The sequence below is a fragment of the Lontra canadensis genome, unplaced genomic scaffold, assembly GCF_010015895.1.
Source record: "Lontra canadensis isolate GAN:19392208 unplaced genomic scaffold, GSC_riverotter_1.0 scaffold18, whole genome shotgun sequence".
In the NCBI taxonomy this organism is placed as follows: domain Eukaryota; kingdom Metazoa; phylum Chordata; class Mammalia; order Carnivora; family Mustelidae; genus Lontra; species Lontra canadensis.
In genome coordinates, this window is record NW_022631012.1 from 16,817,073 (window position 1) to 16,829,651 (window position 12,579).

A 12,579-nucleotide genomic window follows, 5' to 3' on the forward strand; every position below is an offset into this window, starting at 1 on the left:
AGCAAGAACAAAACAAAATAGAAAAACACGCAGGGTTAATCCAGATTTTATGCTGACATTCCAAGTTCAGCAATTTCTGAACTATCTTTAGTTGACCCTCATTTGTACTTCTCAAAATTCTGGCGTTAGTCAATTTCTTGGACCTGCCTTTTTCTCATTTATAAGAATTTTGGACAAATTGTTAGTGATACTGTGTTACGTCCTCGGCACTCAAGTCATAAAACCAAAAAGTTACTTGACATTTGATGGAAGATCCGCAAGGGAAATTATGCTTAGGAAGCAGAACATCTGCAGCAAAGCAAAGGAAATTTATAGGCATTTCAGTGCAACTGTAGGGGACAATCAATCCTGACCAGTTTCCAATGAGCAAAGGAAGGTAAAATGAAAATTAACTGCACAACACCCATTAATTCTAATTTGAAATACATGGAAAGTCTTTGACATTCACTTTATTGAAGGGGCCCCTCTAATTGTTTTGTTTTGCTTGAGGTAAACAAAGGGAGATGGCGAGCGACCTTAGAGGCTCCCCTCCTCACATTTTCCTCATCCCATATAGTTCTCAACTGTTTTGTTTTCAGAAACAGTGTTCACTAGCTAAAAAAATAAATAAAACTAGGGAGATAGTTGATATCTATTTTTTAAAAATTTAGTGTGAATGTAGTCAGTGGGCTTACCTCTGTGGTATAAAAGCTCTGCCCCCTCCTAAAGCATATTCGAGCACGAGCAGTCAGTCAGATCAGAGAAAGAGCAAGTTTCTGCTTGTAAACAGTGCCTCCCTCTGGCCAGACCACCCTGGCCATCTCCTCTGAATCAAGGCCATGACCCATCTCCCCGTGTAAAGCTAGTGTGCTGATAACGGTCTGGGGATGCTGCTGGCTGCTTTGACCTCTCCAAAAGCCATTCCTGTGGACCTGAAAGACTCCCTGGCCCTCTCTGGACGCCGTTATAGGCTTTTGAGTTGGGATGAGATCTGAAAGAGAACCACCTTTTGTCCTTGGTGATCAAGCGGCTTATTTCAGAGCCTCATTCTTAGATGCCCTGGCACCTTCCCTGGGGGTCGGGTGGAGTCCAGGGGCCCAAACTGATGAGACACAGTGCCCTACTGTGCAGCCCCTTATATATAATGATGAAGCTAGTCCACCCTGTGCCAGGCATTTGGGTAAGCACTCCCCGTAAATCCATGAGGAAGAGGTGCCGTTGTCATCTCCATTTAAAAGGGAGGGAAACTGAGTCAGGGAGGTGGTTGCTTCCATCAGGATACATGGCAGGTATGTGGAGGAACAGGAATTGAAACAGTCTAACCTCAGAAACTGAACTTGCAACCACCACACTTACAAATGCGTTCTCTGAGTGAACAACGGCATGTTTAGACCAATTTGTTTTCAAAAGATTTTATTTATGTATTGGTCAGAGAGAGAGAGAGTGTGCACACACAAGCAGGGGAAGTGTCAGGCAGAGGGAGAGGGAGAAGCGGGGTGCGGGGCTCCATCCCAGGACCCTGGCATCATGATCTGAGCTGAAGGCAAATGCTTAACTGACTTAGCCACGCAGGCGCTAATAAAAAAGTGTTTTTTAACCTGGGTTTTATTTACTTTACGAGTCATTTATATGCAGACTAGGGTCATCCCTGTAGAAGGATGACCTGCCATTCTCTTCTCTCAGCTGACAGTTCTTTGCATTCATTACATGTGAGAACTGTGAGTTCTTCCATTTGACATTTTAAAAAACGCCCTTCGGGAGAAGAGTGGGCAGCTCTTTTCTTTCCTCCTATTTGTTAGCTTCCTTCTGGGAAAAACCCAGAGGCTCACACCCCCGGGCCTGGTGTCTGTCCTCCAGAGTGGGTCAGTGCACAACAGGACTGTGAAAGCCGGTCCCACGTGGGGACATCGGTTGGCTCCCTGAACCGACAGAGCACGCTACTGAGGAACATGCTTTGTGTTTATTTGTTTTGTGAAATCACCCTGGTGTTTGGACTTTGTATGACATTTCTCTGCTTCCCTGACTGTTCTCTATCCTTGGTTACTAGGTCTTCATAATAACTTTTTCCAGAATCATTTAGTGTGGGTAAGACAATTGCCAAAAAAGAACAAGAAAAGAAACAGACAAACCAACAAACAAATAAACAACAACAAAAAAACCCAGACACACACACACACCTCTTTTATTTTTGAAGATAGTGAGCAAAGACTACCTCTGTGTTCATTCACCTTGTTTGTTGTCTGAAGCTGGCTTGTGGCAGCCAGAGTGGGAAAGAGCTGAAAATGTGATGGCTTAAGGCCTTTGATCCCCCCCTTCCCCCTCGGCCGCTGCCTCCGATGCTGTCCAGCAGGTTAGCGGAGTTCAAAAATGATGTTTTCTTCACAGAAGCTTTAAAAATAGAGTTTGTAAAGGAAGAGTCCAGTGATGGGCTAGGATGATTCATTGCGAGATTTTCGACGTTTTGGCTCAGAGAGTTTCCAAAGCAGTTTAATAAGATGACCATTTTTGTCTGAGCAGGAAAAACTAACTTCAGATGAATGCTTAGATAATGCTGCATAAATTACACCTTCCGACATGCTTTGCATACTTTTAAACTCATAAATGTTGATCTTCCTCACTAGTTGTCAATAATCAAGTACCGAAGTTTAACTTGCAAGCTTCAAATGAGCAGTAAAGATACTTAATTTGCATGTCAGGCAAATCTTAAAGATTTTCAAGTGAAAATGGAAAGGTTTAGGGAATGACTGTAAAATAGAAATTCATTCATCTGGAGGTCCTACTCTAATATAAAACATATTTCTGAATAACAAATACTGTCTCTCTCTTATTTGTCCACTTGTATGATGTTTCTCTGAAACATTTTAAATGACAAAAGCGTATGTGCGAGATAATTAAATATATTTTTACAGTTTTAAATGGACTTATGAGGGGCACCTGAGTGGCTCAGTCAGTCAGCGTCTGACTGTTAATTTCAGCTCAGGTCGTGATCTCAGGGTCACGGGTTCAAGCCCCTGTTGCGGGGAAGCCCTACATTAGACTCTGCACTGGGCACTGAGCCTGCTTATGATTCTCTCTCTCCCTCACTCTCTGTCCCTCTCTCCGTTTGCATGCTCTCCTTCTTTCTCTCTCTCTCTCTAAAAATAAGTGAACAAGTAAATACATCAATAAATAAATAACAAATAAGTAAAATGTTGAACTGACTCATGAAAGAGTCATATTTGGGGCTGATCAACATGGGCGCTCTAACACGTCTTAAGATGGTTTGGTGCCTCTTAGCTGGGAAGGACGCGGAGCGCTTCAGTGTTTGTCCAGGACAGAGGTTCCTCTGGAGTCTGGAACCTGCCTCCCCTCTCTCCCAGGATCAGTTCTGGGCGTGGACCATTCAAGCCGACCACGGCGGCCAGTTCATAGATAGGTACCCGGACCCTGGACTGTTGTGCAGTATCCATGGAGACAGATATTGCAAATATCGTCACATGTGTCAGTTTCTTTATTGTCAGGATGCGGGGGAAGCCTTTCTAACCTCAATGCAAAACTCTAAATCTAATAATAGAAAAGAGATGAATTCCAAAAATAGGGGTTCTTTTTCAGAATAAAATAACAAAGAAAAATGAAAATCAAAGGGCGGAAATATTGGTAATATGTATTACTGATCAATGGTGAATCTCCTAAATTTTTTTTTTAAAGATTTTATTTATTTATTTGACAGAGAGAGATCACAAGCAGGCAGAGAGGCAGGCAGAGAGAGAGGAGGAAGCAGTCTCCCTGCTGAGCAGAGAGCCCGATGCGGGGCTCGATCCCAGGACTCTGAGATCATGACCTGAGCCGAAGGCAGCGGCTTAACCCACTGAGCCACCCAGGCGCCCCTCTCCTAAATATTTTAAAAGCTCTTGAAAATCAAGGAATGAAAGACCTCCCCCCCCCAACACACACAGAAAAATGATCAAAAGTCATGAACAAATAGTTCATGGAAAAAGATAAACAAATAGTCCTTCAGTACATGAAAAGATGCTCAAATTCCTTAATATGAGGAGTGCAAATGAACACTGTCCTGAAATATTACTTCTCGCCTGTCACATGGCAGGTGTCCAAAGGCTTGACTAGGCTGTGGGGAAAACGCACTCATACATTGCTTATGTGAGTAGCAAAATGGCACAGGACCTATAGGAGGAAATGTGGCAACATCGAACAAAACCACATATTCATTTCTTTGACCTAGAAATCCCCTTTCTAGGAATTTACCCTGAAGAGACCCCCCCAACAGACAGGAAACAATATATGCGTGAGGTTGTTCACTGCAGGACTCCCGATGATAGCAAAATGGTACTTACTACCCAAAGGCTTATCCATACCAGACCTGTGACATAACGAGTATCTCCATGCAATAGAAAACAATAAAGTTGTACAAAAACAAGGAAGACCTCCAAGAAGTGATTTTTAGGAGTGAATTGCAGGATATATTGTTAAGTAAAAAAGAAACGGAAAAGGAAAAAGAAAGCAAGGTATAAAGAGTCCGTGTGTTTATTTATTTTTTAAAGATTATATATTTATTTGTCAGAGAGAGAGAGAGCGAGAGAGAGCATGCACAGCAGGGAGAGTGAGAGGCAGAGGTAGAGAAAGAAGCAGGCTTCCCGTTGAGCAAGGAGCCCGATGCAGGACTCAATCCCAGGACCCTGGGATCATGACCTGAGTTGAAGGGAGCCTCTTAACTGACTGAACCACCCAGGCATTTATTTTTTATTTGTCCACTGTGTGTTTATTTTTACAAAGAGAAACACAGAAAGCATAAACCAAAACTAATGAAAATGATTACTGTAGGATGTGGTTGAGAATGAAGTGGAAGGGATGGGAATGAGAATGAGTCTTTAAAAAAATATAATTTTAGCATAATCTCCTCCAGTCTCATCCATGTTGATGCAAGAGATTATGCTGAGTGAAATAAGTCAAGCAGAGAAAGTCAATTATCATATGGTTTCATTTATTTGTGGAACATAAGGAATAACATGGAAGACATTAGGAGAAGGAAGGGAAAAATGAAGGGGGGGCGGGAAATCAGAGGGGAGACAAACCATGAGGGACTATGGACTCCAGGCAACAAACTGAGGGCTTTAGAAGGGAGGGGGTGGGGGATGGGTGAGCCTGATGATGGGTATTAAGGAGCGCACGGATTGCAGGGAGCACTGGGTGTTATACACAAACAATGAATCATGGAATGCTACATCAGAACCTAATGGTATACTGTATGGTGACTAACATAAGAGAGTAAAAAAATGAATAAACATTAAAAATATCATTTTGACTTCTGAAACATGTGAATTTTTTACATACTAATAAAATTAAAAGCTGGTAAAAATTTTGAAAACAATCAAATGAGTGTAAACTATATATCTAGTTAATAATATAAGCATACAGAATAAAGAATTCCGGTAACTTTTGAACAAAGTACTACCTGTTAATGCTAAAATCCTTGCTGGGAATTTTGTTGGGAAATAGGATATTTGCACATTCTCAAAGTACCACTCACAAACTGGTTGTTAATTACAAACGGGAAAAGACATTTTACACTGGCCAGTGCTGGCAGGCCTCACCTTAACCAAATAACCAAGCCCCTTTTCTTATTGTGGTAAAATATATATAACGTAAAAAGTTACCATTTTAACTGTTTTTAAGTGTGCAGTTCATTGACACTAAGTACATTCTCATTTTGTGTAACCAACACCATTGTTCCTTTCTAGAACCTTTTTCATCTTCCCCAACTGAAACCGTAGGCACTACAATTTTCAAAATAGGCATCACCCGGTGGACTCACCCGACCTTAGTGCATGCCGTGGAGATTCCGTGGGAAGGGCACTTCAGCTCTGGGGTGGTCGTGCCAAAATGTTCTGAGTCGAATAGAGGAAATAATCAGACAACTCTAGAATGCAGAACATGCCACACAATTCCTGGCTTGACCTCCAAAGATATCAATGACATAAGAGAGAGATGATAGATAGATTGATTGATTGTTTTAGATTAAAGGAAACTAAAGGCACATGACAACCAAATGGTAGCAGAATCTTTTTGATCTTGGATTTAAAAAACTAATAGCTATAGTGCACATTTGGGGGATAATCAGAGAAATTGGAATATATTATATATTACATAAAATTATGGTATCAACATTAAATTTCTTGCGTATACTAATAGAATTATAGTTATGTGGAAGAATCTCTTTGTTCTTAGGGGTGAAATGTCATGATATCTAACTTTTAAATGGTTAAATAGACCAGGGCTCCTGGGTGGCTCATTTGGTTAAGCGTTTGCCTTCAGCCTAGGTCATGGTCCCAGGGAGCTTGCTCTTACCTCTGCCTGCTGCTCCCCCTGCTTGTGCTCTCTCGCTCGCTCTCTCTCTGTCTCCCCCTCTCTCTGACAAATAAGTAAAATCTTTTTTAAAGACCAACTGTATTAACATACATATTTATGAAAAGGGGAGAGAAAGAAAGAAATGTAGTAAAATAAAAAGTTGGGAGAAAGAAGACAAAATAAGATGAAAATACTATATAATTAAAAGGGCCATCGATGATTAATGTAAAAGCTTTTATAAATATAGATATTTCTAGTTCATAGTTATACGTTCACTCATTTTACTCTTCATATTTTAAACCAAATGGTCAAACTACATAAAGTATTTTCTTGAACTTTCTATTCTCTTTGGTTCTGATGTTTTAGTATGCAGCCTATGTAGGTCTTTAATCACGCAGATAAAATTAAAATTGTATCTTCAGAATTACATTTTATGGAATTTTATAAGTTTTTTCCTTCAGAGCAGGAATTTAGATGTGAGATTTTGGATCCTTAAATAAGATAATATGGAAAGAATTTTGAAAGCATTTCTAATAGACTTCGCTCTATGCAGATTTAATTATACTATTATTTCAGAAGATGATGTGTCCCCTGGAAAGGCATTCTTGTACTTCAGATCAGAGATGTACACAGAGGGGGAAAGAAGTCAACATTTGGACAACACGAGTGACTAGCATAGAGTGTGGCATCTGAATCAGCCGGCATCCATATGTCACCCCATATTATAACCTCTCTTCCAGGCGGTGAAATTGACTGTGTGGATAAGGACGGCAACACTCCTCTCCATGTGGCTGCAAGATACGGTCATGAGCTTTTGATTAACACCTTAATAACCAGCGGAGCTGACACGGCCAAGTAGGTTACTGCAAAAATCCAGTGGGATAATTGCCATGTGTGGGAGCACTGCCAAAGGGGTCTGCCATGCAGTGGACAGTTTCCATTTATCTAGGTTAAGGTAGATCTCTACCATTGGGCTAAATACAAGTGAAATTTGAACTAAATTAAGTGACTTTTAGTGGTGGATGCAAGAAAGAACCAATTTTATGTTCAGCTACTTCAGAAAGAAGACATTCCAGTGGTTTTAATTAAGGAGACTTGAACTCTATCCCTAACTCTACTTTCTAATGTTCTGTTCCTTCCAGTGTTTAATGTTGGTTAGGCAGGAAAAATAAGACATGGTTGGGCAAATTCAGGGAGTACCATTGAGTAAATCTGCTACATGGGGAAGGGGGGAACCTGACTTCATTTTATACTTCCGTTCCCCAAGAATATAAGCAGATACACAAGTCGGCTACAGTGCTGGGTGCTATGGGAAGTTTTGGAAATAAATCACCTGGTTGGTACCTTTAAGGGGCTCATAATTTTGTTAGAGGCCAAGGCCCTCTTAAGACAAAGAGCCATGCAAGAGAGTATATAATAAAGTTCTAAATGAGATAGGACTTAAGTGGCAAAGTGTTCAGTGTAGACAGTGTATGCCATAGCCTGTAGACAGGAGAGAGCTCAAAGGTGGCCAGAGTTTTCAGAAAAACCTTCAAGCAGAAGGTGAGTAGTAAGTAGGCTTTGAAGGGTAGCAATGACTTGAGTGGAGCAGAGGGTGGCAGACATCCTGAGCAGGGAGGAAAGCAGGAACAAGAGTTGAAAGAGTATAATTCCAGGATGCACTGCCCTGAGGTAGCCTCATGTGCGGGTTGGGAGCCCAGGCTTTCATGGGCACCACATGGGCGCCAATCCAAGCCACCTTACCTGGGAGCTGTGTGACCTAGTGCCTATTGCTTAAGCTCTCTGTGCTTCCGTTTCCTCTTTTCAAAAATGGGAGTTTTGACAGTACTTGCCCACAGGTGTGTTACGAGGATTAAAGGATTTAATTACTAGTAAAGATCTCTGGTATAGGTTAAGATCAATGTGAGTAGGAGTTATATAAATATATTCCCTAACATAAACAAGAGCTCTTTGTTTCTTAACAAAGCTCTGTTAAGAGCTCTTTGAAGAATGCCTAGCCCAGAGGAAGCTATCAACAGCTATTATCTTATTATTTAATAATATGCCGTAGAACCAAATTCAAGAGAGCCTTAAAGAACTGAATAGAGAGTGTAGCTGTGACCACAGAGACCATGTGTAACAAAAACTAAGTTTTCAGGAGAGCAGTATAAGGGCACTGTAGCATTGGGAGTTCTGTTTTATTTGCCAAGTATTGTGCAACAGAACTAAAAATCTTGCTTGAGAATAAGCCAAAATTTAAATGGTCCATGGAAGGCACTGGTGGCTTCCAGCAACCTCCAAGGGTCCAGTCTAGTGGCAGGAACAAGATCCAGAGCAGACAGCTCAAGTCTTGTGAAGTTTGTACCGTGCTGTGGGAACATTCAGGGAGATGCTGACACTGTGGGTTTCACAAAAGAGGGGACATTTCAGCAAAAAGAAGGATGGGTAGGAGTTAGCCAGGTAAACAAAATTGTGTGAGGTAAAAAAGATGAAGGAAACACAAGGAAGAACAGTCCAGGAAAGGAGAACAGTATTTACAAAGGCACAAACATGTCAATGTGTTGAAAGCAGATTGCCAAGCCTGGATTACCTGATGTGTGTGGAGAAATGGAAAGCAATGAGGTGGGTTGGCAGGAAGAGCCGCCATCTTGAAGGACCTTGCGTGTCCTTTGAAGGAGTTGGGTTCTGTTCTGAGTCATTCGGAAGCTGTTAAAGAATTATACGTGGATGTAGGGAAGGTTGTGTCTCATGATCCCATTTGTGCGTGAGAAAGATCACTCTGGCCATAGCCCAGACGTGGGGGAGGTGGTCCAGACCAGGGACATGTGGCGGCCTTTTGCACATGTCCAGGAAGGAGAAGATGAGGCCTTGGGCTCCGGGTGAGGCTGGGGGCAGGAAGAGAGGGCCACGGTGACAAACAGTGAGAGCAGTGGGCTGTCTCCTTGCAGAAGAAAGGAATCCACTTACAGTCGAAGAACCTTTTTGCCTGGGCTACTGCAAGTTGGAAGAAGCAGCTCAGTCTTGTGGAAGGAGCACTGTCCTAAGATCAGGGAGCTCTTACTGGATTCTGAGTTCCCTACCACACCATGGCTACCCAAAGCCAGAGGTCAGAAGTGCTCCGTGTTCATTGAGCAGGAGTCAGATATCTAGGCCCACCCACTTCACCTGTGATATGTTAACATTTACAGTGGTATTTTTCTTTCCACTCAGGGCTACTTGGGGTGTTTTAACCAAACAACCATGAATTTCTGATTTTATTCCAGACTTGGATCCACCTGAGGGAGAGACAGGGCCCACTACTTACTCAAAATTTCCCCAAACACATTCCCTCTATAAGCACAAGGTTTGTTTCTTTGTAATTATTTTGCCCTCAGTTTACGGGAACACACACCATGTGGCAACAGTGCCTTAGAGATGGCGTTGTTGCCCAGTAGCCTTTCCTTCCACCGACTGTGCTGTGTCCTGGGGATGCCACAGAGGCAAACATTGTCCCGGACTCAGGGAGCCACATCTGGTTATGTCACAGCGTACCTGGGGATAAGAATGCTTCCTGCAGTAAACAGTGGTTCATTAGGCTGCACTCGTGTGTGTGTGTGTGTGTGTGTGTGTGTGTGTGTGTGGTGCATGGGGAGGGAAATCACCTGAGGGGAAATGTCAAGATAGGGGAAGGAAAATTGGAGAAGATTAAGTTTGCAAAGAGCCCTCAGAAAATCACTGTTCTCTGGGTTCCTTGTAGGTCTATGTGGAATAGCTTATTAAAGAGGAGAAAGGTGGGACCTTCCTTCTATTAATACCCAGACAAACAGATAGCATTTATGAAAGTACCTATCCTCACTCATAAACAATATGACCAAATGTATTTTAAAGCTCTCTATATGACAGGTACTATGGTCATTACTTTCTTACGGAGTTGTTTGATTCTCCTTCTCGGCCGACGGAATGTTTTTGATATTCTTTTTCCTTCTCTGGGCTTCAAGTCAGAGCACTTTCTGCAGCTTGACTCAGGGCTCCTGCAACTTTATGTGGTGGTTTTTCTTCTTTAACATTTTTGGGTTCAAGACGCTTGTCTCTGGGATTTTAATTTGTCTTCTACCTTACTGATTCGGCCTCAACGGCAGCAAAATTAGGGGCATCCAAGTTGACGCAGGTAACGGGCTCTGCCATCTGTTCATTCGCTGCGTGTTTGCAGAAGGTCAGCTCCTGGCCTTGCAGGAGTCCCTGCCCTCACGGAATTCATAATTCACGGGGGGGCAGGAATTAAATAAGCAGTTACAATCAGGCATGCAAAGTGTGATTCCAGAACAATCTCTGGATGCCACTGGATACAGAACATATGTGGGACCTACTGGGGCTGGGGCAGGGGAGGCTTCCGGGAAGTGCCGTGCTGATGGGGACGGCAGGGCGGATAGCGGTTGGTTAGGTCGTGGCACCGACAGGCTTGCAGATCCCAGGTGTAGACTTACAGTATGTTTATTTTTACTATTCATTATTATATATAAATATATAAATATTTACATGTATAAATATATATTAACTTATAAATATATATATTATTTATAAATATAAATATATATTATAATAAATATATTATTATATATTTATTATTATATTATTTTTATTACAATGTTACTCAAATGTGGATAAATGTAAAATTAGATAGACTCCTTAGGCTTTGACTCTACTCTGTCAATAAGTCCAAAGAAACCCCAACAGCATCCATGCAAACAGCACTCAGTGCTCATGGGTCAGCAGGAGCAGCAAACGTTCATGAGGCCTTGCTTACCCACGCTAGGCACCGGCTCTCAGGAATTATACTTAATTGTCACAGCGGTCCCAGGGGTAAGTGACACGATTAGCTCCATCTTATCAGTGACGTAAATGAGACACAGAGAGGTTCACTTACTTCCCTGAGGTCACAGAGCTCGTGAGCAGGGGGAAATGAGACTGTGTCCTCGGCCATCCGGATCTGGAGGTGAGGCTCCTCGGCGAGAGGCTCACTGCCTCTCTGCGTAGTGGAGGGTGGGACAGCGCACCATTTGCCAAAATTAAATCGCCATTGTCCTGGGGTTATTGTCCCGGTGGCCAAGGCACTGACTCGTAGGAGATTAGCACATGCTGGGCGACTGGAAGTTTTGCAAAGGCTTCGATGCGGTACAGGTCCAGTGGGCTGGTCACACAGCACAAATGCCAACTGCCCCAAATTCTGCGCGTCTGGAAGACTAAGCCTACTGCATTGTTACTGGCCCTTCCCAGCTCCAGGCATCGTTTGCCTGTCACGTCCACCTTTTTTCTGTTGTTATTGGCCCCTGCCGAGTACAGTAGCTCCACATGGCACCAGTGTGGTTCCGAGGACAGACACGGGTGCTGGCATACGGCCGAGGTCTGTTGTGAGAAGGTGGTTGTTGAGATGAGCCAAAACGCGCTCTTAGATCACTCGCTTTAGGTTATGATCAAAAGGAAAAGACAGTTTAAAGATCCCCACGGAGAACTCGTGAGAGCCCAAAGGTGTTGCCAGTGGCCCCCAGAGATGCACTAACAAGCTTGAGAGAGGCTATGAGAAGGTGGGCAGAAAGATGAGTTTCTTGAGACACCCACGTGTGCCCAAAAAGGCCTCGGGCAGGATAGAGCCTTGGCTTTTCCAGGAGGAAGGGACAGAAGTCGCTGCAGTTCTAGAGTACTGGTCGATGAAGCAACAGCTGGATCCAGAAGCGGCTTGTAAGCTGTGTTAGAGTGTTTGGTCTTGATTCGAAAGAAACCACTGGAAGTGTCAGTAGGTTGCAAACAGCAAGGACCAGCCTTCATTGTTGCCAACTGTACCCAAATGCCTCCATCTTACGGGTATCTGATAAATACTGAGAATGACGTAGATGAAATTAATAGGAAACTGACTTTTGATTTGGCTTGATCCGTCAAGTAAGAAGCATAAAATCTCACTCCTGAGTGGACAGAACTAAACCAGTCCACCTTCCCTAGGAGATTTGTGAGATAAGTACCATAAAGAATTCTGAGTATGGCGCATAAACAATGAATTCTGGAACACTGAAAAGAAATTTTAAAAATAAATAAAAAGAAAAAAAGAAAAAAAAGAATTCTGAGATGTAGAAAGAAAACAGAAATGTTAGTTGATCACAATTTTTTCTTGGCTTTTTAAGAGTCACAAACCTGATTTTAAGGAATCACAGCCTGATAAGACTTCAAAACTCACAGGCTGCTGATTATCCCACTAAGCTAATAATAATTTCAAGGGCAATAATAATACTAACTTGTATGGTAAAGTCT

General features: G+C 42.5%; 1 protein-coding gene across 12 annotated transcripts in view; it reads left to right on the forward strand.

The window, feature by feature from the left end:
* ANKRD44 (ankyrin repeat domain 44) overlaps window positions 1–12,579 on the forward strand; it is a 311,506-nt gene that overhangs the window by 195,426 nt on the left and 103,501 nt on the right. For all 12 annotated transcript variants that reach the window (XR_004382975.1, XM_032860168.1, XM_032860169.1 and 9 more), the window contains exon 10: window positions 7,062–7,176. Coding sequence is in view for 11 of the 12 variants with exons in the window: in XM_032860168.1 (XP_032716059.1) it covers window positions 7,062–7,176 (115 nt within the window). In the remaining variant the exon portion in view is untranslated. The remainder of the gene's footprint in view (window positions 1–7,061; window positions 7,177–12,579) is intronic.